This window comes from Clarias gariepinus, chromosome 23 (genome assembly GCF_024256425.1).
Source record: "Clarias gariepinus isolate MV-2021 ecotype Netherlands chromosome 23, CGAR_prim_01v2, whole genome shotgun sequence".
Taxonomy (NCBI): Eukaryota; Metazoa; Chordata; class Actinopteri; order Siluriformes; family Clariidae; genus Clarias; species Clarias gariepinus.
This window is the reverse complement of record NC_071122.1, coordinates 6,332,348-6,359,668: the sequence shown is the minus strand read 5'-3', so window position 1 is coordinate 6,359,668 and position 27,321 is coordinate 6,332,348. Positions and strand designations below refer to the sequence as shown.

The window sequence follows — 27,321 nt, the reverse complement described above, 5'->3', positions numbered from 1 at the left end:
AGAATGCATGTCTATTACATATGCATATGCACAGTGCTAGGAGTTTTTTTATGTTCTGTGCTTGGCGCAATCCTTTCTGCTGGCCCCGTTGTAGCATAAAGCAAAACATAAAGCAAAGACAGACCATCCACTTAAAAAACACAAGTGGAGTCACTAAAATTAAACACTCTCGAGGAGGGTGTGTGTGTGTGTCTACACAGAGGTGCCAACATTTTTACTACAAATGGTAAAGGTCCCCTTTTTCTACAATTTTTTCATCTTAGATTAGCAGATCACATGTCTAAACGGTAAGAGCAGTTACATTTCTAATAACTATTAATTATTTATTCAGTATTATTTTGTAGTGCTGCTTTTGGTAACTTTGTATTTAGTTTAATAATTAGTTCTGTAGTTAAGAACGCCACTCTCCAGTTGCAGATCAGGACTGGGCATGATCAGGGAAGTCTTTAGAAAAGTAAGACAAAAATCCATCATGGCTTCAGCTAGTTGGCTTCATTAGTGCATTGCTCTGCTACAGAATATTTTAAGAGCTTGCTTTGGACTGCCGAATTATATTATTGGATCTAGCACATCATATTATAAATAATCAACAGCACATTATATGTTAAATAAAAGCGATATGCTCTGTCCACTTGTGATAAACCACACCCAGAAGCAAACAGGTCTCTGTTTCATCCTGTGTCTTTCCCCCTCTGTGTGTTCTTTTTAACTTAAAATGGTTCCATATCGCTGTACCAATTGGTAAAAGATGATAAATTTTATGTCTAAACTACAAATGTTGGCATCTTTGTGTACATGCATTAACTAGTTATTAAAATGAGTTAAAGGGCTCCCTGTTGTTAAGCCTGGTACCAAAGATTATTTGCTCTTCTAAGACACACCATATCAGGTTCAAGTTTCCAAAGGGTGCTATTTACATTAAAAGTAATAATTAATGCTTTGCACAGCAAATGACTTTAAGTCTTTTTTACCCCTTTTGGCTATTCTTTGAAAAAGCCGATATTCCTTTTCCTGAATTTCCCCTCCCATCCCCTCCCATCATGCAGCAGTTCTACATTACAAAGTAGCCCTTTTAAGCTTTGTTGCACAGTTACAAAGACAGTTTAATAAAAAAATTACATGCTCGAAAAGAATCTGAAAAAAAGCACAGCGTTACTTGACCTGCTCAGTTTTCCCTGACTCTGCCTAAAAGTGAAGTGGATAAATTTAAGTGGTGCATTTAATTCCCTAATTGTACAGTACAGGAGATTTTATTTAGATCAGCAATCTTACATCATTTTTATCCTATTTCGAAATCCACAATGAAGGTGACAGCACTCACAGGTAGGTATGTAAATAAGACTTTTTTTTTTGCCATCGCCTGTGAGCTAAGAGCACTTGCTTGCCACTCAGAGATTTAAAACGTTCCAGTTTTCCTACTTTTACAAAAAAAAAAAAAAAAAGGTAATCACCTCATAATCAAGGTCACTTTGCTGTGGTCTGGAAACCTCCTATTTATATCACTTACACATAAAGAACTTGGTGTCTGAGCATCTTAATTCTTGTGAAACCTTCACGTTTAAGTTTGCTGCCAACACCTCTATGAATAAAAAGGGGTTGAACATCCCCATTGAAAAATAATGAGGATTCCTGTTCTCCCACAAGAACTTAAGCCATAATGTAATAATCATTACATACCACTACTACAGCGACAGTATTATCAGTTATTACTATAATTATAGTGGCTATTGTAGCCATAATATCTCATTGTGGTGTTTGTGTTTTTTCTTTTTTTCTTTTTTGATAAATAAAGGCTCATGAGATTTCTGCATGTGTTCATCACAGCCATTCAGTCTCCCACATCCGTGTCCCTATCGCCGACCATCCACAGGATATGGAAGCACAGAGCCAGGAAGCCTGTGCCTAATAAGTCACCAAGGGCAGTTAGGTAGGGAATGGAAAAGTTATCAGGATCCATCCCTCTCTTCCACATCCACTGTACCATCCAGTCAGCCAGATAAAGCAGGATCATCACCTGCAGGACACAATGGAGAAGGGAGGGTGGTGGTGGTTATTAACAAATCAACACTACTGTTAAAGAAATATACAGTTAAATCTTGGATTGCAAGCATAATTCGTTCCGGGAGGACAAACACTCGTAAATCAAAGCGAAATTGTATTTGAAATTGTATATCAAAACACTCGTATATCAAAGTGAATTTCCCCATAAGAAACAAAGGAAACTGATTATTCGTTCTACAACCGAAAAATATTCATATAAAAATAATTCATACAAAAGATAAAGTAAAAATAAAACAAATTAACCTACATTTTACCTTTAAAAAGAATCGTGGGTTTGATAACTGAGACCAGAGAATAGAGAGGAAAGGGAAGAGGAGGGGTGGGGGCTACTGTGTAGAACGACTTTTACACCCATGTGTGCGCACACACACACACACACACACACACACACACACACACACACACACACACACACACACGCACACACACACACACACACACACACACACACACCAGTTTACAGACAGAGGCTCTCACTGCAGCATGGGAGACAATTACCCACAATACTGCTATCCTTTATACTTTCTGCTCGTCTTGCGAAACACTGACAGACCAAGGTACTCGCAATTTAATGTTCTACTGTATACAATGACATGAAAAATGTTCTTAAATAAAAGTTAAATCATTTGCAATATACTATTATTGGCAGAGCCATTCCACTGCAGTTTACTGTAGTATAGTACCATAGTATTGCATTATATTCGTATAGTATAATTAAAGTGGTCTTCAAGTCGATCTGAGACTTTTGATTCTGACTTTTGTGAAATATAACAGAACACAGTTATAAGAGTAAAACTCCCTTTATTTCTTTATATAATCCCCCGCTACACTAATGCACTTATTCCAGCGTTTCGCTAGTGCTTGGATACCATCAAGGTGTAAACTTTTCTTAGTATGCCAGTCATGATCAGCCAGCCTGCTTCTTGTCTGAAATGTTAGACTCCCAGTATCTTTTTTATTATAATATTATAGTGTAGTAGTATCTTATTATAGTATTTTAGTACAGTATAATATATTACTTTAGTTTAGCATAGTATTATAGTACTATATATACTATATATAGTATTTTAGTTTTTAGTATAGTACAGTTTGGTATGGTCTAGTATTTAGGGATATTTGTAATAGTATAATATTTTAGTATTTTATTATAGTATAATATAGTATTGTCGAATCTTAATGTAATAGAATATTATTACAACAGTTAGTTCTGACTGAGGAATTTGATTGGATGAGAGTCAGTCCACAAGTGGTGATAATAGAGCACAACAGCAATGGGACAGCACTTTAACTACATGTATCACTCCCCCTCACCAGTGTTCTAACCATTATTAATTAACTTAACTAACAGTCAATCACCAGCATGGGTAAAAGTGGGTAGATATGGTCCACAGTGCTGGAAAAAGAGAGCAGCCTGTCAAAACCCCATTCATATCAGTCATGGAAGCACTTTCAGCAAGAAAACACGTGACAACATTATGTCATTAAACACAGATTATTACACGTCTCCTTACTAACTGCTTCTGACTTGTTCTGAATTGCATCTGAACCGTCCATGTTGTTTTATCTATGCTAAAGTGAACTACAGTAGGTAGACAACCAGAATGCCTATTACCGCCACGCTCACCGCCGTAGGAAAACGGCAGCAGCCAAAATGGATCAGTTGCATTTTAAAATCATTCGTGAAATGACCGCCAGGTGGCGCAAAGTGAAATTTTTTCACTCACCGCAGTTTTAAATATAATTAAGTCATAAAAAAGTCTTAACAATATGTTGTATCGTAGAAATACTACAGTGATTGTAATTTCCACATCTGAGAACTTTTACAACAAAAATGAAAAATCTAAACCAGAGCTATTAAAATTTATTGTATAATAATGAGTCAAAAAAACAAACATTGATTAAATATTGTCTAGACAGACGATCAAGTTTACCAGCTGATAATTTTATTTGTACAAATAATGAACTGTTATATAGCCTATCTCTGTTTGTATCTGTGAATTGTTATTAAAAAAAAATACATTCAAAGACATCAAACTTTAAATATAGAAATAACTGGTAAAATAAAGTTTGAGAATAAAACATTACAATAACTAAAAAAAGACGCACTAAGAATGCTGTGTTGTTTCTGTAAACACATCGTTTGGTGGTTTATGCTGGGTCAAAATTCTGGGTTATTTCGGGTACTTTAAACACAATGTTGTGTTGCTCATGTTAGGTCAAATAAGATGTAGTAGGTCATTTACAAATGAACACCTGGTTGGGTTATTTTGACCCAACAACTGCTTTATTCTTTATTCTCTGGTTGCTCCAAACGGCAGCCTAAAAAATGTTCAAAATATTAATGTTATTTAATTTCTTTGGTTTCAGCTGTAGTGATGAGGTAATCCGGTATTCTTGTCGTCTCCGCAGAAGTGGACGTGCCCATAATTCACTTTTCATACGAATTACATAATCTAAATTTGTTTTCAATTAGTTTAAAAGCAGACATTTCGCTTTCTATAAGTATATATTTTTCATGTCTGTGAGGCAAAGTTCACCGATAACAATACAGAATAGCGCTGTTTTTTCGTCATTGTGACGCCTAAATATAGATGCAAGATCATTTTTTTATAGTCTAAATAAAAATGCAACAATGTGGGCTATTGTTGTTTACTTCCTTCTCTTTAATTTCCTACATAGTCTAATCAGCGCTCAACTGCACGCATCTGTTTTCTCTGAATACGCTGTGTTCACGGGTGAGACCAGCAATGCTCTGGCTTAGAGACAGTGGCACTGAAGAATAGACAGGAGGCAGAGTTGGAGGTAGCAGAGCTGAAGATGTTGAGGTTCTCCTTGGGAGTGACAAGAATGGATAGGATCAAGAATGAGTTTATCAGAGGGACAACCAATGTTAGATGTTTTGGAGATAAAGTCAGAGAGGCCAGATTGAGGTGGTTTGGACATGTTCAGAGGAGAGATTGTAAATATATTGGTAGAAGGATGCTGAGGTTGGAACTGCCAGGCAGGAGGTCTAGAGGAAGACCAAAGAGGAGATTTATGGATGCAGTGAGAGAGGACATGAAGTTAGTTGGTGTGAGAGAAGAGGATGCAGAGGATAGGGTTAGATGGAGGCAAATGATTCGCTGTGGCGACCCCTGAAAGGGAACAGCCGAAAGACAAAGAAGAAGACGCTGTGTTCAGGGGGGTGGGGCTAAGAAACACGCATCTCGGTTTATTAATTTTACCCCTTTTTATTTGTGGTAAAGTGAATGATGTGCCTAACTTTTTTCTGACTGAATAACCCACTTCCTATTAACACCTCTCATCACACACAGACACACACGCACACACACACACACACACACACACACACACACACACACACACACACACACACACACCAAAACGCAAAGAAGTAGACCAAACGTCAGCCTGTCCCTCCCCCAAACAGCGCAGCAATGAGCACTGACTTAAATCTAAACTGAATCGTTTACATAAATCACTGATCAATAGCTTATGATATACACATTTAAATAATTTATTCATACAGATGTACCTGTTTTACATGGAAAGTTACAGGCTTGTTACTGAATAATTTACACACCTAAAATAAATGCTGGATTATTACTTTATAGTCTAAATAAAAATGCTTTTATAAATGTGGTCTCTTGTTATCTACACAAAATATTTGGTAATTTAATTTAAATGAGGTTTGCGCTCGGGGCATTGAGCATCGTAATCCTCCTTTAATTTCCTATGTAGTCTAATCAGTGCTCAACCGCATGCATAAAGTTTTCCAGAGGGCAGCGGCAGAAGTAAACTAATGATTACGAATGCGTCAGAAAAACAGCAAGCAGAGTGAATCTGACTATTTTAATAATTAATTGATAAATTAGTGATTTCTTTGGTTTTGGCTGCGATGAAGGTGATCATGTCATCTCGTTGTATCCGCTTTAGTGGACGCGCCTATAATTCACCTTTCATATGAATTACATAATCAAAAATTTGTTTTTCTTTAGTTTATATAAAAGCAGACATTTCACTTTTTATAAGTATATATTTTTTATGTCTGTGAGGTGAGTATACACAGAGTTTCGGTTTATTTACGCGCTCAAGTTCCCCAAAAACAATACAGAATAGCGAGCCCTGTTTAACAAAATAATAAAGTTTTTTCGCCATTGTTAATGCACCTAAATAAAAGTAGTCTCTTATAAAGACTATGTAGCTTATATAGTTTTACTATATAGTTTTTGCACATTAATCTGACAATGTTTCAATTTTATGTTCATTTAGTTTAATTTATTTTAGTTAATAAATCTACTACATATTTAAAGAACACAAAATATAAAATGACCCTACACACGTAGCTTTTCTAATTAAACATAAAATCTAAAAGCTCAGTGTGTTTACGTTTATGCTGCTTAAATTCGGTCCTAAAAATATTTAATTTAATAATTACATTTGTACTGTAATGTTAGTACTGTAATTATGAATTTGTTGAAAACTTGATTTTATCTGCAACTACATGCAGCTCTGGACAAGCTGCGGCTCTTTAATTCTTGAGAGAATGAACTAAGGGGTGAGGCCTAGACTATAGTTATATAGCGCCACTCAGCGGTAAAAGCCAGCAAACGCACAAACCCAAATGCTGTCCCGGTGAGGTGCGGCGGGAAAAGTAGAATACCGCTTATCTACCTACTGTACAAATCTAACTAGCTTCTAACACAAGGATGAATCAGAAATCCTTTTTAACCCTTGATTGAGGGTAACATAACAGCATTCTATAATATACAATTTGAATAGTATAGCTGTATACTATAAAAGTATTTTAGTGTAATATTATAATATTAAAATATATTAGTATAAAAATATAATATTGCAGTTGTCTAATAATATTAATTATTGGATAGTAATATTTTACTTGTCTTTACTTGTCTTTGGTGTAGTATAGCTGTAATTCATATTAATATTTTAGTGTACTATATTATTATAGAAGTTTACAATAATAATAATAAAGCATTATACAGTAGTATGTTAAAACTTAATTTTATTAGTGAAGAATAATTTCAGAAATTTAACCAACCTGTAATTATAAATGATTTTCACACCACACTATATGACTAATGAACTACTGTATGTACCTGGAGTAAGGCAGCGGTCAGGTAGACAGCGATGAAAATGTAGGTGAGGGTGGTGTGTCCAGCCCGCAATAAGTTGATGGTGTACAGGAAAACAAGGTGACCGGGTGCCACCAGGAGAAAGAGCACTCGGGCGGAGCGAGAATTTACGCCTGTGGAGAAAATAAAGCAGGGAACACAAAAATTTTAAATATCATGAAAAAGTTAATTTCCTTTTTAGTTTTATTTAAAGTGAAATTCTCATCTATTCTTGATTCATTACATGTAAGATTAAATATTTTAAATATTTTTGGCTTTTAATATTTTAAACGATTACGGCTTACAGCTGGGTCAGGTGTTTCTCATGTTCCTTTTGACAATACCCCATTGATTCTCTAAGGGGTTCAGGTCAGGCAATTTGGCTGGCCAATCACAATCACTGTGGAAACTTCAAACTGGATACTGTGCAGCTGGAATTCTGTGCCTATCCTTTCTTCCCTCAAACTCTGAGACATTGACTCCTAAATGAAATGCAAAATTTACTTTTAACTGAAAAGAGTACTTTGGACCACTGAGCAATGGTCCAGTTGTTTCTGTAAGTGGCTTGATCCTGTAGACGTCTGCACATGGTGGCGACTCCAGCCTCCCTTGACTCCTTGAAGCCGTTCTGAGAACTTCTTAAAACGGCTTCACTTGAAAATCTTCTTAAGGCTGCAACAATCCCTGTTGCCTATGCAACTTTTTTCTTCCATACTTATCCGTTCCATTTAACTTTCCATGATTATACTTTGATAAAGCACTACAATGATGATCTTTTGCTTGTGGAGGGTGTCGATAATCATCTTTATCCTCTTTTGAGATACAAGATTTCTGTAAGCCATGATGAAACTGATGATCTAATGTTCTTTTTTTCAGGTCTAGATATATATTATTCAATTCCACACTTTTTTAGATGCAAACACTGTGCAAACCGAACAAGAAAAATATGACAGTTTTCGTACCAAAACACCAAACAGAATTTATTTATTAAGACATGATTTTCGCTGATGATTCTAGTCATTCGAAACCATCTAACTTGTTTTTTATAATCTAATCTGACAGGTTTAAAGCTACTGATCATATTCTTGCTTTTGTTACCTGAGCCGAAGAATGTGCTGCATGGTGTGGGACATTTCTGAGGAGTCGGATTCGCCTCTGCGATGGGAAGGCCATTCATGTGCAGGTATGTGGAGATGCGACTTGCCTGTACCGCCACCAGATTACCAGCCACACCTACATCAGTTTAACACACAGAACATTAACCTCCCTTTTTAGTCTAACCTTCAGGTCTGAATAACCCAGCTTCATTTATTCTAAGGTAAAATATTAAAAACCTTACATGGGATCAATTACTGTTAAAGAAATTAAAATTTTTAGAAAGCTAAATAAAGCAAGATGAAATAAGTTTAAAAGCTGTGACCTATGACCATGTTTATACAACTGGGTGTATAGGTTTAATAGTAAAATACAAAAAGAATTTGAATTTAACTAATACGATGCTCACCGTTGATGACCGGAGTAAACACCGCCATTCCAGCGTAGTTGGGATTGGACACAGTTTTATCCAGAATGAGGCCTCCAATACTGAAAAATCATTTAGAATTTAGAATCTTCAAATTCTTTGACATGAAAGAGATCAGGTGTACTATGTGTAACTCTTCATTGTACCTGCTGATCGCCATGGCGATTATAACAGGCTCCCAGCCTGAGTAGAGCACTTCTCGGGTGGAGGGGATTCGCCGAGCGATTAGGATCCAGATCGGTGTCAAAGCGACGAAAAACACACAGACTAATGGATTGGCATAATCGTTGTACTCTGTGAGAAGAAAAAACATCAACAATGCTTTCAACAAGATTGTTTCAATACAATGTTAAACTATCAAACTACTTCCACACAAGCCAGGAAAAATAGCACCTGAGAAGCAATAATATGTTTCCAATCATGACACAACATTAACCTCAAGCCAGACACCTGGTGAGACAAAACACAAACAATGCTTTGGTGGAAATTCTTCTGGGCATAATTTAGCACCCACACTCTGCAGACATCGAGTAAGTGCTGGTCCACCTTTTTAGGAAAGCTGTTTACTTCTGGATGGTTTCGACTTGGATCAAAATCTTGGGATAACATTTGTGAAAACATGTAATTACTCTAAAGATAGAGATTTTCCTGCCTTTTTATGCACACAGTACCTCAGGATTACAATTTAAAACCACAATGTGGGGACTACTGAAAGACTGAGACTGGGATTTTTGCTGTGATATTTCTGTTATTTATTAGTGAGTTAATTTGTTTTAGTTTATAAATCAGAGATGTTAACTTACATTTCTTTCACTATTTTGAGTTCTGAGGCCTATTTTGAGGCGTGCCATCGGGGAAGAAAAACTTCATAGATGTGATAACCTGATCATTTAGCACATTCAGGTCATTAGCTGACTTATTTTATTGCCACATAATGTTGCTGAGCCTAGACATGACCAATTGAAGCAACCCCAGATCATAACACTGAATCCAGAGACTTGTACATAGGCACTATGCATGATGGGTGCATCGCGTCATGCACGTCCATTCTTATCCTTACTGCTCTGGAACAGGTTCAATCTGGGCTCAGATTAAATGACCCTTCAAGATTTTGTTTTCCAAACCACATTTCTTCCACACAGTTGATGGTTTAAAACTTCCCTTCCATGTTTTAATAATACATTGGACAGATCTTTACACAATTTTAATTATTTCAGTAATCTCATTGGTTGTTTTCTTTGCTTGATTCAGGCCAGTGATTTGACCCTTTTGAGACTTTTTTGGCCAGGCAGTGTACATGTACATGACTAATGCAGAGTAAGTATGTCTTGCATGTAGGCAAAAAACTCATCTTTGGTTTACATATACATCTTAGTTTGCATATACACAGAACTTCACTAAACAATTTGTTGAAGCCAGAACTAAAACATGAACTGGATATCTTTAATTCCCTTTCCAACCATGAACATTTCCTGCCACTAGATGCCACCTATAAACCCTAAAAGCACTAGATTACCCGTAACCCTTTACTCACCCAGCTCCTGGTAGAGTCCTGTGCTGATGCCAGATAGTAGGGCCAGAGTAATCAAGTCCCCAAGGCTGGCAGCAATAGGTGTGGCCACGTTATCCGGGTTAATGCCAACCTTTCTCGAGCCGATGATCACGCCAATCATGATAAGACCTGTTTTGAAGGAAATATTGGCTGTGATGGTGTTGAGATGTTCAAGCAAACACAGGAAATGTTTTAATTTGTACACAATGAAAGAAAGGGTTTTTTAGGCTTCTGAGGTCTGCTGTTTTTCTTTAGGGAAAAAATGGTACACTTCCCAAATGTTTGGGAACACAATTTCACAGATACCAAGGTGACTGATCGAATATTTCATTTGTAAAGGCCTGTAGGAACATTTCAAACCATTTCCATAACAAACAATGCAAAGTCTGAACAATTCTAATCTCCTAATCTCCTTCATGTGACCAGTGTAGGCCTAATTGCTACATTGACTCAGTAACTAGCTCCCTTGAGGTTAAGCTAATGGGGATTTTACAATTTGTTTTTCTAATTTCCAATTCCAAATGACAAACATCTGTCTTTGTTCAAGATTGTAGCTGAACCTAAAGCTGTTATTGGTATTGTTTTTTTTTTTTGCCACTGTGCTGCTTTTAAGTTGATTGCCTGTTTTTGGAATATATAGCTTTGGATATATAGCTAATCAATGCAAAATAATCCACATGAGGACATTCAGGTCAGAAGGGGTTAAATTATTGGACACCATGCAGCCGACATGCTAAATGTCAAGTGCTTTCTCAGTACTATTTCAGCCCCCTCATCTCATACTGTATGGTATTAAACAGAAACATGTCATTCCTCTCACCTAACAGCAGGGAAGCGATGAAGGCTGTAGCTACGCTGCTTGCACAGAGCAGAACAGCATGACCTATCTTAAATTGGCCTTCTGGGATCCAGCCAAAAATGACTGCTGCGATGGAGGCTAGGAACCCCACTACAGTGGCCTGAACCTGTAAGATGTAAAATCTGGGTTATTTCCATAAAAAAAATAAAAAAAACGCCTTCAAACATTTAATATTTCAAAAGATACTATGCAGCTGTGACTGTGACTGACGTGTGTACAGTGAGATTACATGTAAACAGGGTATGGTACCTGAATTAGTGCGAGGTTTCCAATGATCATTTTCCACATCTCCTTGGCTGTGTCCATCTGCCCAATATTAGCCTAGAGGAACAGGACACAGGAAGCACATTTACAGCAGCTCTATTTATAACATAGGGACAGAGAGTTTTCTTCAGATGGGTGAGAGTACTAGGAAGCTTAAGGCAACCGCCTAATATTAAAGGTTTCAACAGTTGCCCATTCATCAGGTAACATTTGGAATTTAACAGTATAGTTATGTTACACATTCTGTATTAATGCATTATATTCTATATAATGGCACAACAGCAACATTTCCAATAGAAATATATTTCTACATTAGCAAACAAAAAAAGCAACAGAAAAATGTTTAAATGACCTTCTATTACAAAGAAGCAAGTACTGTAGTATGTTTTCTTTTTATACATTTTAAGTTGAGTAACATCTGTAAAAGAAGTTCCTGTTATCATTTATTTTACCTCACCAGCCTCTGTTTTTTCTGACTCTTTAAAGAAAAAAATATTTAACCGTTTCTTATTATAATTATCAGAGTTCTGCCAGGTGGCGTGTGTGTTAATGCTGTGGCTGAAATACCCACGGATAATGCATTTTTTACACACCTCAAACTGCTTTATATAGTCAGGTCCCTGAGAGCTGAGCTGAGCAACAAGACAGTGGAGAGGTATCTTTCATCGCGGACGTATATAAATTGCTAACACTAGACACTCCTCCCATAAATATTACATCAATTAAACCTTTCCTTAAAGAAAGACTTACACCGTATCAATGATAACACTTTTTATTGTGATTTGTAGCTAAATTGCCGGAAGAGCTGCTGCTGCTGATGAATCACGATTGAAATTTTCACAGCACTGTCGTACTAAGCGTAATCATTTCATGTGCTAAAATTTTGAGTATCAATTAAAAGTGCTTTGTGTGTTCAAGTACTCCAGAGCAAAATAAGCAGCCATGAGCTGAACATCTACCTTCGTGTTTGGACAATGAGAATATCCAGTGTTCTGAACAGCATCAGCTTAAAGATTGGTTAGAACAAACGGTGGTCAGTTCTCGGGACAAAGGAGGTTTGAGCCGCTGACACACGCATCCATCTCATCTTCCTCCTGCTGGCTGACCCCCACTTATCTCATCCCTCTAGCTAACATCGAGTGGCTTGAATTCTGCAGTACAACTTTAAGGGGTGGTACGAGACGTTGCGCTGGTACATTGAGCTTATCTGCATTTCAGAAAGCCAAGTACTTTAAATATCATTAAACAGTTAATACAATATATTAAAGAGTTAATTGCAGGGTTCGGTTAAGCACTCGTAAACCTAAAGCCGGCTTCTTTACACTGACCAGTGGCCTCCCGCTGAAGTATAGTGGAAGTCGAAGCTTTGGCCAAACAGGAGAGGAAGGACAATAGTGCAAAGACGAGGGAGGAATACATTTCCCCAGAGAGGAGCGGCCTCTCGCTGCCATTGAGCCCCAACTGGCTGTGCCCTCTTTCATTAGCTTTCAAAGGAGTAGTAGTACTTGTGCACTTCCTGTGCAGCCCTTCACTTTATCTCCATATTCTCACTCGTACATGCACATCAGAGCTGATTGATCGGAGTTAAAACTTAGCATACATAGCCACCTCTAACTCATTTAGGAAATCAGACTTGGCTCATCCCTACTGATTGGTCACACTGGGATGTCAATGAAATGGCCGGCACTCTTTTTACCGCTGCTGCTAAGGGAATATTAGCTACACTGCTATGTAACAAATGTCCTTGGCAGTGGGACAAAGGTGATAGAGGCCATTCAGAGGGGGAAGAACCATATGTGGATGTGAGTGTGTGAGATTGAAATAGGAGGAAACGGGACTTGTGCCAGGAGTTTACGGTGACTCTTTCGCTGTGTGAGATCTTATGTGGCACAAATGAAGGGAGGGAAACCCGGTCAGTCTGATAACGAGCAGCACGATAAGATGTGTGAGAATTTGCCTTTACTGTACTTGTCTGGAACTGTAGATCTTTGATCTAAAGCTCCAGAGGTTTAGCCTTCAGACATACAGTACGTGACCCATTACATTAAATTGCATTTTGATTGATTTGAGTTATGCATATTTTCAGATAACAGAAAAAAATCATAAAATTAATGAAATAGACAGCTTCAGTTTCATAAGCGGGAAATAATATCCAAAATAGAATATAACAAACTGAGAGAATTAGCCTTCACTTACTTATTTACATAATATATAAAATAAAAAATTACAATATTATAAATTATATTACTTTATTATAAACATCATTGCTAATTACTATATAACATATTACAAATACTAGGGCTGGTCCACACTATTAGAAATTTTTGTATTAGTTTTTATATTTGAATATGCATTAGGTATGAAATAAGCTTATAGTACCTGGAACAAATGTGGCTGTACAGTGTGAACAGAGATTTTCATGTCATTAATTCAGTTATTTAATTTGCTAGCTGTAGAGTTAAGAAAGTTGTTGCTACATTATGCTGTCATCAGATTTATTACGAAAAAGATATGTTTTAATATATATAATATATAATATATATTAATATCGCTTTGCTGTGAAACTACCAGGAAACTAGCGTTGCTGTACGTAAATAAATAATTTTCTAAGTAAGCAAAGAAACTGCCTAATTTAGAAAATTAAAAAAATTCTAACATCAGAATTTTTTTTATTTTAGAATCATTACAACATGAAAAAAAATCAGTTATGAAAACAAAATAAAAAAGTATATTTTATATAATATACATGTATGTATATTTTATATATGATAAATAAAAAAATTATTATTATTTTATTATATTTCGATTTAATAATCTAAAATAAAATGTTAACATATTTTAATTAAAAGTTTGCATGCAATAGCAAAAGACAGAATTTAAAAAAAGCTTTTGTTTTTTCCTTACCCCAGACCAAATCTAAAAATATATGTTTTACAGGCTAGACTTGCTCTCCAGTTACAGAGATTTTATAATCATTTATCAGTTTTTAAGGTGTTTTTTTTCATCAAGTGGAAAACACAATTTTTAATGCCGTCTCACAGTAAGTGTGTTAAAAAAAGCCCAAACCCACGCTACAACGATGTGTTAAAGTTACTCATGGAAAGGCTTTGTGGCGACCAAGTGGCCACAGCAATGTCTTCAGCAGCAATCCGTCCAAATACAATTCAGCTCCAGCTGTTTAGGACAAATAAGGAAGAGTATAAAACTGCTCCCAATATTGATATATATATATATATATACAGTGGTGTGAAAAACTATTTGCCCCCTTCCTGATTTCTTATTCTTTTGCATGTTTGTCACACTTAAATGTTTCTGCTCATCAAAAACCGTTAACTATTAGTCAATGATAACATAATTGAACACAAAATGCAGTTTTTAAATGAAGATTATGTTATTAAGGGAGAAAAAAAACTCCAAATCTACATGGCCCTGTGTGAAAAAGTAATTGCCCCCCCCTTGATAAAAAATAACTTAACTGTGGTTTATCACACCTCAGTTCAATTTCTGTAGTCACCCCCAGGCCTGATTACTGCCACACCTGTTTCAATCAAAAAATCACTTAAATAGGAGCTACCTGACACAGAGAAGTAGACCAAAAGCACCTCAAAAGCTAGACATTATGCCAAGATCCAAAGAAATTCAGAAAAAAATGAGAACAAAAGTAATTGAGATCTATCAGGCTGGTAAAGGTTATAAAGCCATTTCCAAAGCCTTGGGACTCCAGCGAACCACAGTGAGAGCCATCATCCACAAATGGCAAAAACATGGAACAGTGGTGAACCTTCCCAGGAGTGGCCAGCCGACCAAAATTACCCCAAGAGCGCAGAGACAACTCATCCGAGAGGCCACAAAAGACCCCAGGACAACAACTAAAGAACTGCAGGCCTCACTTGCCTCAATTAAGGTCAGTGTTCACGACTCCACCAAAAGAAAGAGACTGGGCAAAAACGGCCTGCATGGCAGATTTCCAAGGCGCAAACCACTTAAGCAAAAAGAACATTAAGGCTCGTCTCAATTTTGCTAAAAAACATCTCAATGATTGCCAAGACTTTTGGGAAAATACCTTGTGGACCAACGAGACAAAAGTTTTACTTTTTGGAAGGTGCGTGTCCCGTTACATCTGGCGTAAAAGTAACACAGCATTTCAGAAAAAGAACACCATACCAACAGTAAAATATGGGGGTGGTAGTGTGATGGTCTGGGGTTGTTTTGCTGCTTCAGGACCTGGATGGCTTGCTGTGATAGATGGAACCATGAATTCTACTGTCTACCAAAAAATCCTGAAGGAGAATGTCCGGCCATCTGTTCGTCAACTCGAGCTGAAGCGATCTTGGGTGCTGCAGCAGGACAATGACCCAAAACACACCAGCAAATCCACCTCTGAATGGCTGAAGAAAAACAAAATAAAGACTTTGGAGTGGCCCAGTCAAAGTCCTGACCTGAATCCTATTGAGATGTTGTGGCATGACCTTAAAAAGGCGGTTCATGCTAGAAAACTCTCAAATAAAGCTGAATTACAACAATTCTGCAAAGATGAGTGGGCCAAAATTCCTCCAGAGCTCTGTAAAAGACTCGTTGCAAGTTATCGCAAACACTTGATTGCAGTTATTGCTGCTAAGGGTGGCCCAATCAGTTATTAGGTTCAGGGGGCAATTACTTTTTCACACAGGGCCATGTAAGTTTGGATTTTTTTTCTCCCTAAATAATAAAAACCATCATTTAAAAACTGCATTTTGTGTTTACTTGTGTTATCTTTGACTAATAGTTAAATGTGTTTGATGATCAGAAACATTTAAGTGTGACAAACATGCAAAAGAATAAGAAATCAGGAAGGGGGCAAATAGTTTTTCACACCACTGTATATAATTATATATAAATATATATATAATATTTTGTATTGTGGCAAAAATCATTTGCATTCTATGTTATAATGTAGCAATAGTAGTTTATGTACATAAAGGTACTCATAGGAAATGTTCAGGTTTGAACATCAGTGAATGTGGTAAAAAAAATATATATAAAAAAGATGTTTAATGTTTTGTTGCAAAGAGCTGTCTCTAGGGCGTTTCTGGAAAGCCTACATTAACAGTACATGTAAGTATAAATGGATAAAAAGCATGATGTTCTTTAATTAATAGATATTCTGATCAGTCATACCATAACATCAAAATTACTGTGAAGTCAACAACACTGATCATCTAATTACAATGGAACATGTCAAGGAATGGCATATATTAGGCAGCACGATACAAGAGTCTGTTTTCAAAGTGTTGGAAGCAGGAAAATTGGGCAAAAGTAAGGATCTACAGTAAGTGACTTCAAAAGGCCAGATAACTAAGTAAAAGCAACTCCCAAACAGCAGGCTTCGTGGGATGTTGCCAGTTTTCACTGGTTAAAACCTAGCAAAAGTGCTCCAATGAAGGACAACTGGTGATCTGAAGACAGGGCTATGGGCTCCCAAGGGCCACTGATGTACATGGAGGGTGAAAGCTAATCCATATGGTCGGATCCCACAGAAGAGCCACTGTAGCACAAACAGCTAAAAAAGTGAATGCTGGCTAGCTCTAATAGAAAGGAGTCAGGACACACCGTGCGTTGCAGTTGTTGTGTTTGGGGCTGGGTAATTGCAGACTGGTCAGGGTGCCCATGTTGACCCATGTCCACTTCCTAAAGCTCCTACAATGTGTAAGTGAGCATCTGAACTGGACCATACAGCAATGGAAGAAGGTGGCCTGGTCTGATAAATATTTTTTTCTTTTATATCATGCAGTTTACATGGAGAAGAGATAGCATAGGGATTCTCTATGGGGAGAAGGTGAGCTGGCAAAGGCAGAATTATGCTTTGGGCAATGTTCCACTGGGGAACCTTGGGTTCTAGAAATCATGTGTATGTTACTTCAACACCTACCTAAACAATGTTGCAGACCAAGAACATTCATTCATGGAAACAGTATTCCCTGGTGGCAGTCTTTTTTAGCAGGATAATTCACCTGACACATTTTAAACATTGTACAGGAATGGATTGAGAAACATGGATTGAAAGGAGTTCAGGGTGTTGACTTCGGTCTCCGAATTCTCCAGATCACAACCTGATGGGATGTGCTATACATATAACATGTAAGTCCACTAATGTACTGGTAATGTCTTGGTTCTGATACCACAACACACCTTTGAAGGTTTTGTGGTGTCCATGACTTGACAGATCAGAGCTATTTTGTTGTAATTGTTGCCAAATTTATGTGGTATAAGAGGAATAAAACAATCTAACTCATCATGTGCCATGCCACTACCCTGTCATTGATTATTTTTCTTCAAAAGCAAAACCCTGTTATCATTGGTTCACTCACAGCGGTGGACAGTCTGGAGGCCAGTGTCATCTCCAGGTTTCCCTTCAGACCCAGAAGAGCAGGCACCAGGATAAACACCTCGTTCACTTCGGAGAACACCTTCCAGTGCTGCAGGGAGACACAAAGTGAATAAAAAGATCCTTAAGTGCATTTATGGGTTCCTCGGACATGTGGAGTTAGTGGGTTCTCCATGACCTTCAATTACCATAGTATTGATTCAATGCTGTAACCTGATATGACTCTCTCTCTTTCACTCTCTCTCTCTCTCTCTCTCCCTTTCTCTCTGTTAGATACAGGCTGGGCAAAGCTGCTCCAGAGATATTTACCCTCTTGCAGGTCTCACTTTCAAATCATATAAAGTAAGTTTTAAGAAAAATAAAAAATAAGGCAGATTTTTATATTTATATAGCATATAAATATACTGAAATTCATAAAAAATTACAAAAAATATAATCATACACATTTCATACAAGATATTAAAAAATACAATGCAAAAATTTGCAACAGCCGTAATACCATCACATTTTTAAAAACATTTTTCATTATAAAAATGTACTGTTAAAAGAGAGAAATGTTTAACATGATTAAAATGTTCTACTTTTGTACTCAAATCTATAGCTCTGCTTCTATTTTCTTTATTTTCTTATCCACTTTCTGCTGACCCAGATTCCTGTAACATAATTGACCGAAGGTGGCCATAGAGTCATCAATGATCACATCCATTTGAACTTCATCCAGCTTTTATCCTTATTAAATAGTTGATGACTGGGGTAACTGGCAGCAAGTAGCTCTTTTTTTTTCTTTTTTCTGGCAGATGCAATATAGCAAGAGCCCGTGCAGATCAATAAGTGGAGAAAGTGCTTATCTGTAGAACTCATTCCACTGGCACACTACAATTACAGCGCTGACTTTGGACAACTAAATCAATGCAGAGGAATCACTTGAGCTCTAAGAGGAGAGAAAAGCGCTAATGACATGCGTAATCTTGTACAAAATTTTAACATAAGGGTTTTCTGCTTGGCCAGCTGTAACCAACAGGCATTTTTTTCTTATTCATTGGCGAGAGGGGCCAATTGAGAGGGGCCAATTGTAAAAAATAAGGTCTACACGAATTTGAAATTGGCCATCTGCCACATTGGCTTAGGTTTCCTTGCTGAGAAGCTCTCTCCTCTCCTCTCTGCTCCTCTTCTGTCCTCTCTAGCTCACTTGCCTTCTGAGATATATAATGATGTCTCCGGGGAACAGCACTGCCTCGGCCAACGCACCCTTAAAGCCTGTGAACCTGCAGGTTTAGCAAGGCTCAGATTGCATAAACTCTAAAGCTCCAGTCTATATAGTCACAGAGGAATTCAGTGACACATCACTAGCAGAGACGTCACTAGCATCATGGTGTCACTGCACAGTGCTGATCTCCATGACTCATTATGCTGATGGAAAACTAACTAAATTAATATTTACAGAAGACTTTAATACATGATACATAGTATCATGTTTTAAATGTCACACATAGGGTTTTTCTTTTCTTTCTTTTTTTCCGATGGTATGCTAGAGCTGTACAAGTTAAATAATTATGTCATTCAATTGAGCTTTTGTTCGTCAATTCAGTTAACTGAACCGTTGGATCAGGGTGGGATTCAAAAATCAATTTAGAATTAAATTTAGACAATTTAGCCTTACTAATGTTAAATTGTATAAAATTGACAAATTCCTTAAAAATACACGACAGATTTTGGAAACAGAATCTGCTTGATCTTTTAGAAATGCTTACATTTTACAATTTATGAGCAGTTGGTGCAATACTACCTCTACTGGACTGTATGGTATGGAGTATGGAGCAGAAAAAAAACATTATTGGTTTGGTCATTCACACACTCTATGTGTGTAAATGACCATTTACCAACACCACTTGCACATTACTGGCACTTGACTAGGAGTTCTTGCAACATCCCCCATAAAGTCCTGTTCTGACTTCACTCCAAGCAAAAGGAGTTTCTGGGAGGCCAGCGTTTCAGACGTGGAGCAGGCAGTCCAATCATGGCCCCGGCGTACTGAGAAAACGTTCTACCTTAATAGCATCCAAGCACTAGTGAAACTCTGGGATAAGTGCATCAGTGTACCGGGGGACTATATAGAGAAATAAATAGTGTTTTTACTCTCATAACTGTGATCTGTTATTCTGTACAATCAACAATCCCACTATGACTTGAATGTCCCTCGGACATACAGTTTCATATATCAGAATCTGTAGTGTAGCAGATATCGGAGAAAATATTTGATCCAATCCTGTCACTAACAGAAAATATTGGAATTTAGATTTTATTGAAATTCTTTTTTTTTTTTTTGTTAAGATGTTGCTTATTTTTAGCAGTTTATATCGTTTCCATTTCCTTTATTCTGTCAGTGATTTTATTTGCTACAATTTTAATTATTTATAATTATATTTTTGTTACAATTTTTGACTAGCTTGTTTTTTCTTGATTTCCCCTCATTTTACCTTCACATTTATCTTGCTGCACAAGAAAATGCATAAAAAATTAAAGGTGCTAAACAAAGAACAATAATAATTATAATAATAATAAGACTTAATTATTAATTAATTATTATTATTATTATTATTATTATTGAAGGTGAATGAAGTAACCCATCTTTGTGTATAAACGAATACAACTAGCAGCTGAACTTTGGTTTACAGCATCATAAAAAAAGTCCTGTACCCAGAAATCGGGTATGATTCATTCAGTCATTCTTTCATTGACTCAAAGGCGGAAAACTTGATTTCCTGATAACTAACTACGCTTTTCCTCCCACAGGAAGTGAGAGCCACAGTCTTTCCTTTCAGTTTGGTTTAGACAGCAAAACAAGATAATGTTAAAAACAGCACAACAAAAAATAACAAAGCTTCATCCCTGATAATAAGTAAAAAACATTCTGTGGAAAAACAAGGAGGTTGCTCAGAGTGTTGAGAGCACAGGACTGCCTACGCTTGTTTGTCTGCACCGATTCCTGTAAGAATGGGGTGACAGTCTGGATGTGGTAGACCCAAAATGGCTTCCTGTGGGAGTGCTGAGACACTGGCTGGTGTGAGGGCTTGAAGTTTGTTTTCCTCCTGGTAAAAATAGGCTGAATGACTGTCTGGACTGAACACCTCTCCCTTCGTGTTTTAGTTTTGATTTATTCTGTCTTGACCAAACCACCGAGCCTTTCTAGACAAAGCCTCTCAGAAATAACAGAAATAACTGTTGCTAATTCTTTATTGAGGATGCTAATCCTTATCTGTAGGTTCCCTAACATTTCTGGTCTAACACCACAAATCCAGAATAATAGGAATATGGGAACAGATTTTTCGAAATTGGAGAGAAATTAAGAAAATCTCATGATCCATACTTGCTTTTGATATAACTGATAGAATGGATTTATTATTATAAATTTGCTTTTAGATTTAACCCCTGAACTGATATAAAGAAATATATGAAACACTGATGGGATCTTTTCCCCATAATCTACTGTAAGACACATATAACCTTATCATAATATTTTACAGGTAAAAAAAATTGTATTGATTGATTGAATGGGTATTGATATTGGTATCATATATTCTAATCTATTTTTTTTTTTACAGTTGTATTGTTTTTATTTTATTTACCCTGTCAATTGTTTTATGCCTTATTAAAATTATAACTGCCCACAGTGTAAATCCTTATCAGGCTCTGGTTTTACTGTCCATTCATACCCACTACAGAATAAACAAACAACAATCTTCTGAAGTCTTTTCCAGTTTTTATCCATTAGCATAAAATGTTATGCTTTTCACATTTTTTCCTTAATAAAATTCTGACTAATATTATCAACATCATAGAATTCTGACCATTATCAACATCATAGAATTTTTTACAGTAAATGTAAATTCACCAAATCTAAACCACAACAAATACCATTTTAGGGCTGGGGTACTGTAGCTTAGTGGTTAAGGCATTGGACTACGGTTCAAAAGATACCAGGTTTAAACCCCACAACCACTGTTGGGCCCTTAAGCAAAGCCCTTAACAACCCCTGAATTTCTCAGATGTATAATGAGATAAAAGTTGCTCTGGATAAGAGCATCTGCCAAATACCTAGATGTAGATATCCACCATTATCCTGAGCAATTCAATACAACATGGCTGACACATGGGTAATGTTTTTATCCTATCTACTATTACGATTTGTCATCTGTGATTCACTCTCCGATGATCGAAGAGAGAGTGTATTTGGCTGATGATAAAAGTAGTACAACTTAGCGTAAACAAGGTGTAAGATACTCAACCTTACAAAAGATTTTTTTTGTTCCGTAAAGAAAGACAGGCAGATGTATGTAGGCTTCAACCTGAAATAATAATATCACTGATTACAATGAAGCTGCTCAGCATATTTTCTGCTTTAAACTTTTAACTATTTCTACAAGCTCCTTAACCGTCAACGAAGGGTACTTATTAGTGATGCGCGGGTTGGGTATTTTTCCAACCCTCCCCGCTCCGCGACCATTAAATAGACATACTAGGCATTGTAATTTAAATGAAAACAGCCTTTATTTCAAAAAATAAAGGCTGAAAGTAAATTCCCGACCTCAATTTCTCCCACACCTTGTCTTCCATCTTCCATCGCTTTCGTGACATGTAACGTGACGTAACCTTATCAAAGAACTTAATAAAATATGAAAATAGATATTCCCAAATATTTAATATAGACTATTGGAAATTGCACGCAACATACATTGATTTTTTATTTAATTTTGTTTTTAATGACCCGCCCCAACCCACCCCGCAAATAAAGTGACAATTTATTTACCCGACTCGTGGGGTCCGCGGGTTACCAGACGACCCACGCATCACTAGTACTTATAACAGGGTTATAAATGCATTTGAAACCATCCTGGGCAACTAAGTTTTGCAAATTATTTTATAGTAATTTTTTAATCTAAAATGTTGCAAGTGATTTTTCAGCCCTTATGCTTTGTCCCATTTTTTCCCTCTAAAGAATAAAAAGTACTTAGTAAATAAAAAGTTAACATAAAAAAAATCTAGATAATTTTAATAATCTTAGCATGAGAGCGTTTAATTGTGCTTCAGGTTACATTCTTAATTAATTTCAGCACGACAATTTTGCCATTTCGTACAGTATTTGTCAAAAGCTATGTGACTGAAACTGAAAAAAAAAAATTATAATCAATTTGAATGTTACTTTATGACCAGATGTCCTAGTTTAAAGAAAGAACCAGTTTATGACTCACAGAGATACGCTTTGATAATCGGGTGACATATCGATTTTCCATGTGGTTCAGGAGTTAAAACATGCGCATGAACAACGTCAACCTAAAAGGAATGGTACAGCAATATGTCTATACTTACTACACAAAACATTTTTTAATCCCATACATTTAATCCCATAAATACATTAAGGCTTTAAATAAAATGTAACATTAAAATGGAATGTTGTACTTGAAATACCTGCAAGCAACTTATCACAAAAACATCCCATCATTTAAATAAGCAGATGCAGCAGTCCCGAAACCTTCTCAATATCTTTGGACTGATTTAGTTTTAAAATTAAATAATAAATAAGGTAAAAAAAAAATGTGCCATTTCACCCACTGGAAGACATTTTTTATGGTTTGTAATGTGGCTTTTTGAATGTCACATCATCATACTTTTAAAAAGTTATCTTCAAAACAAAATAAAAAGAACATAAAACAAAAGCACACAAAGTCAACAGGGAGTAATTACAGAGTTCTCTCTCTCTCTCTCTCTTTCTCTCTCTCTCTTGCTCTTTCACTCACTCTGCAACTATTAACATCCCAAATCACTTGGCTTTGCATGAATCTGCAGAACAGCTGACCTGCTGTACAAACAGCATGCATGAAAAGTACAAGATTTCTGTAAAAGGACTGTACTTTTAGCAAAAAATGGACATCACAGTTGGTTGAAATGCAGTTCTTTCTCCTGATTTCGCAACTAAGAATCCAATTGACCATCAAACGATCATTAATGTCATTGTACAATCTCTGACAGCTCTAGCATACACAATGTTACAAAGTTGTAGTAAATTTTGTCACAAAACATTTTTAGAAATATCTATGTCAAACTTTCTTTCAGAGGTAGCAATAAAAAATGTTTGAACTTAACCATTAAAACTGTAAATTGTACAAAATGTTTACAATTTTTTATTTTTTTTATCCATTTCACTCTGACGTAAGTTGCTTTTGTAGACATTTTGGACTTCAATTTGTCCATGTCCCTTTGCGTTCAACATTTGTCAGGGTTTTGTCATGTTTGCATAGCACTTTACCACCAGATGTAATACCTGTCATGATACAGTTTGAATTTGATAATTTTTGATGTATCGTCCACCACTGAGCTGTAGTCAATGCACCAGTAAGACATGGCGACATAGCAGGAAAAATTCTAATTTTAGTTTCAGAATATTTTTCACTAAAATGTCTTTCTTCTGCGTGCTCAAAAAATAGTCTTATATTTAAGTTTAATGGAAAGAGTCCAGTTACAGAGCCTTGTTTTTTTATTTAGAAAGCAAAAAAAAAAAAACATGAAAGGAATGTAATCATCAGCACCTTATAATATTAGTGGTGCCAAAGAATCAAATAATGTTTCATTTACAGTAAAGCTGTGTGTTAGCCAATGTGGGGGAAAAACCATATCAGTGAGCAACATACTTGAATCAGTATCCAAGGGGTTTTTGTGGTGTGGAAACACTTTGACATTTATCTTTTCTATTCATGGTATACAGAAAGACCAATTAGTATTGAAATGGAAAGTTATGGTGTTAGTAGTCTGGTGGGAAGACTCTCATTAAGACTTCGTTATTAGCAAACAAGCAAAACACACACTTACTTGGACAATGTCGAGGACCATACCAGCGGCCACTGTCCCAAACCCGGCCAGCAGGAATGGGAACACAACTTGCAGTCCTATGGAAAAAGACGTCTCCTTTAGAGGAACTGGTGGCACAGGGCTTTGGTCCGTGCTCGTGTCATCGCTCTCATTGCTTTGGCTGCCATTCTCCAGCAGAGCGTCCTCCTCCCTCTGACCCTTGGCATTGGCACGACAGTCGATCACCACCATTTCCGTCCGTTCGTTCTCCGCCTCGGGATGCTCGGGCAGAGACGTCACCTCAGTAAGCTCGTACTCACCGCTGCTTGGCTGCCTCTCCTCAGTCCCTGTGGCCAGGATGACTGGGTGGACCGAGCCGTTCGAAGAGATGAAGTCCTTCTTCACCTCTATGATTTCTGTCCCCGTGGACATATTGGGCAGTTTGTCTTGCTCTTTCGACCAGAGGACCATGCGGAAGCCTTGAAGTTGTGAGTCGTATCAGAAGAAACGAATAACACCTTTAGTCAGTGCTAACTTTTGATTGGTGCTTCACTTGATCCACGGGTTCAATCTATCCCATCCAAGATGTGGGTCCTTGGCTCGTCAGTTTATAATTTGCGCTCTACAGGTTGAGTAAAAGAGGCAGGTGCTTTCGCCCACTCCAGGGTAAGATCCTGCCTGAACTTTGGTAGCATACAAATTACGTTCCCCATTCACCGCAACCTTTTTTTTTTAAGGCCAACCGATAAGAGGAGGGTACATTTCACAACCTAAAATGACTTTACTTCAGTATTTAAGCCAGGTGGAGATCTGAACGTCCAAGGATTGCTCCTCGTCCCTCTTCACTTTCGATGGGAAAAAAGGGCACTTACTTGGCAGGACTGTCCCGAGCAGTTCTGGACAGTTGTACTGGCTCAGTTTACACCACGTGGATCCTGAAATATATTTAAAGGTCTCCAGAGCTGAGGGATCGTATTACAAGGCTTAGAAAAATGTGTGTATGGTCAGATCGTTGTCCAGTGATCACCTGCCAAAGGGAAAAAAATGGGAAAAAATACACAAATCAGAGCCTGGCACAGGAAAAGGATCATGAAAAACAAACAAACAAAAAACATAACTGAACAAACTCCAAATGAATCTTACATTGTTTTATTTATTTCTGGTAAAAAAACAAAAACTCTAGCCGGGTCTGACCGGTTTCCAGTTTGACCAGCTCGACCTGTGTTTTGTAGCCTGGAAGCCAGACAGCAGGATTTCTCTTTTTTTTTTAATTTGAAATAATAATAATAATAAAACTTTAGTCTTTAAGTAAAAACCCTCCTCTCGTTACTAGAGTGTCCACTGCAATGGAGAAAGGCCAGTTTCCTCAATTACCTCATTACCTCCAACACCGAAACAAACTCCCCTACTTAGTAGTCTGATCAAATACACTCCAGCACCGAGCGGCGTAAATTAAAACCTCCCGGTTTGCAGCTTCTGCCTCTGCTTGACATTCAGCCCATATTTAATCAAGTCATGATGGCATCAACTCTGGCATCCCAAAAAGGAATAAAAAACAATAACTAATATAAATTTTGTTTTTTAAATAATGATAAAAAGCACAAGAATATACAATGTAGTATTTTTGTTTGTTTATTACTCTAACACAAATATGATGATGATAATAATTAACATCATATTTAATAGCCTAGGGAGCTATAAGCAGCACGCGCGCACACTGAAGGGGAATCAGTTAAAGAAGGAGGAGAAGAAGAAGAAGAAGAAGAAGAAGTATTCACCGCACATTCGTTATTACCTTCCTGCACTGATGTACCCCAGTAGCCTCCGGCCTCCACGCCGCTTCGCATGCCTTATGTAGCGGGGTTGTTCGGCCGGACACGGGTTAATAAGTAACCGAGCCGTTAGTCACATTGCTCCATTTGGATGCTGCGCGAGCTCTCTCTTTTCTCTCTCTCTCTCTCTCTCTCTATCGTTCTCCCTCTATTTCTCTTTGCCTCTTTTTATCACTCGCACGAAAGCAGGAAGTGCCGCCAGAGTGACCGCGAGCCGGATTGATAATGATAATCTTCCCCGGCTCGAGCGCAGAGCAGAGCAGAGCAGCGAATCGCAGTGAACCAATCACGCCACCGCTTGCGCCCTTGGCTCGGCTCTACTCGGCTCGGCTCGGCTCAACTCGCGGCGTTTCGAAATGTACACCACGTGACTCGCGGTGACAGCGAGAAGCGCGCGTGGTAAACACGGCGCTGTGTGGCTTGCGCAACATCAGTATAATAAATATTATCACCATTAACACGGGGAATCAACAGATTACAGATAGATAGCCTATCATTATCGTCAAGTCAAGTAGGCGTTTGTTGTTATTTCAACCATATACAGTTCAGCACACAGTAAAACGAAACAACGTTCCTCCAGGACCAAGGGGCTATATACAACATAAAATAACTGGAAAAATTAACAGATTTGATATATACACATTTAAATTAAAGAAAGCTAATAACTGGATTAATATGTACTGTACTAATAATATGCTAATAAAATAGATGTCAGATTTCAATTACGTTTTTTTCCTCTCAAGATCTTTGGTTTAAGAAGAGTGCCCAAATTGTTAGGTTTTAGAATTAAATAAAAATAATAATAATTATTATTATTGCTCAGTGTGTGTGCCGCACCATGATAGGTTTACTGGACTCAAACTGGCAGAGGGACACACCCACACACACA

The 27,321-nt window shown here is 37.2% G+C and overlaps 1 protein-coding gene across 1 annotated transcript; it reads right to left on the bottom strand.

The window, feature by feature from the left end:
• Nucleotides 1–713: 713 nt before the first annotated feature.
• On the bottom strand, nucleotides 714–26,646 carry LOC128511550 (solute carrier family 41 member 1). Its single transcript, XM_053484462.1, has 11 exons — nucleotides 26,396–26,646; nucleotides 24,622–25,627; nucleotides 17,741–17,848; nucleotides 11,379–11,450; nucleotides 11,091–11,235; nucleotides 10,253–10,399; nucleotides 8,865–9,012; nucleotides 8,701–8,780; nucleotides 8,295–8,429; nucleotides 7,182–7,330; nucleotides 714–2,014 (listed from the first exon to the last, which is right to left on the bottom strand). The coding sequence occupies exons 2-11, from the start codon at nucleotides 25,069–25,071 to the stop codon at nucleotides 1,829–1,831; spliced, it is 1,620 nt and encodes a 539-aa protein (XP_053340437.1). The 5' UTR covers nucleotides 25,072–25,627; nucleotides 26,396–26,646; the 3' UTR covers nucleotides 714–1,828.
• Nucleotides 26,647–27,321: the final 675 nt, after the last annotated feature.

Bases quoted from the DNA above. Each gene is read 5' to 3' on its own strand.
- LOC128511550 (XM_053484462.1), bottom strand. From the start codon at position 25,071: ATGGTCCTCTGGTCGAAAGAGCAAGACAAACTGCCCAATATGTCCACG. The intron at 8,781-8,864 runs GTACAATGAAGA...ATGATTTTTCAG, and splicing joins ATCGCCATGGCGATCAGCAG to TATTGGAGGCCTCATTCTGG. The intron at 7,331-8,294 runs GTAACAAAAGCA...TTTTCTCCACAG, and splicing joins CAGCACATTCTTCGGCTCAG to GCGTAAATTCTCGCTCCGCC.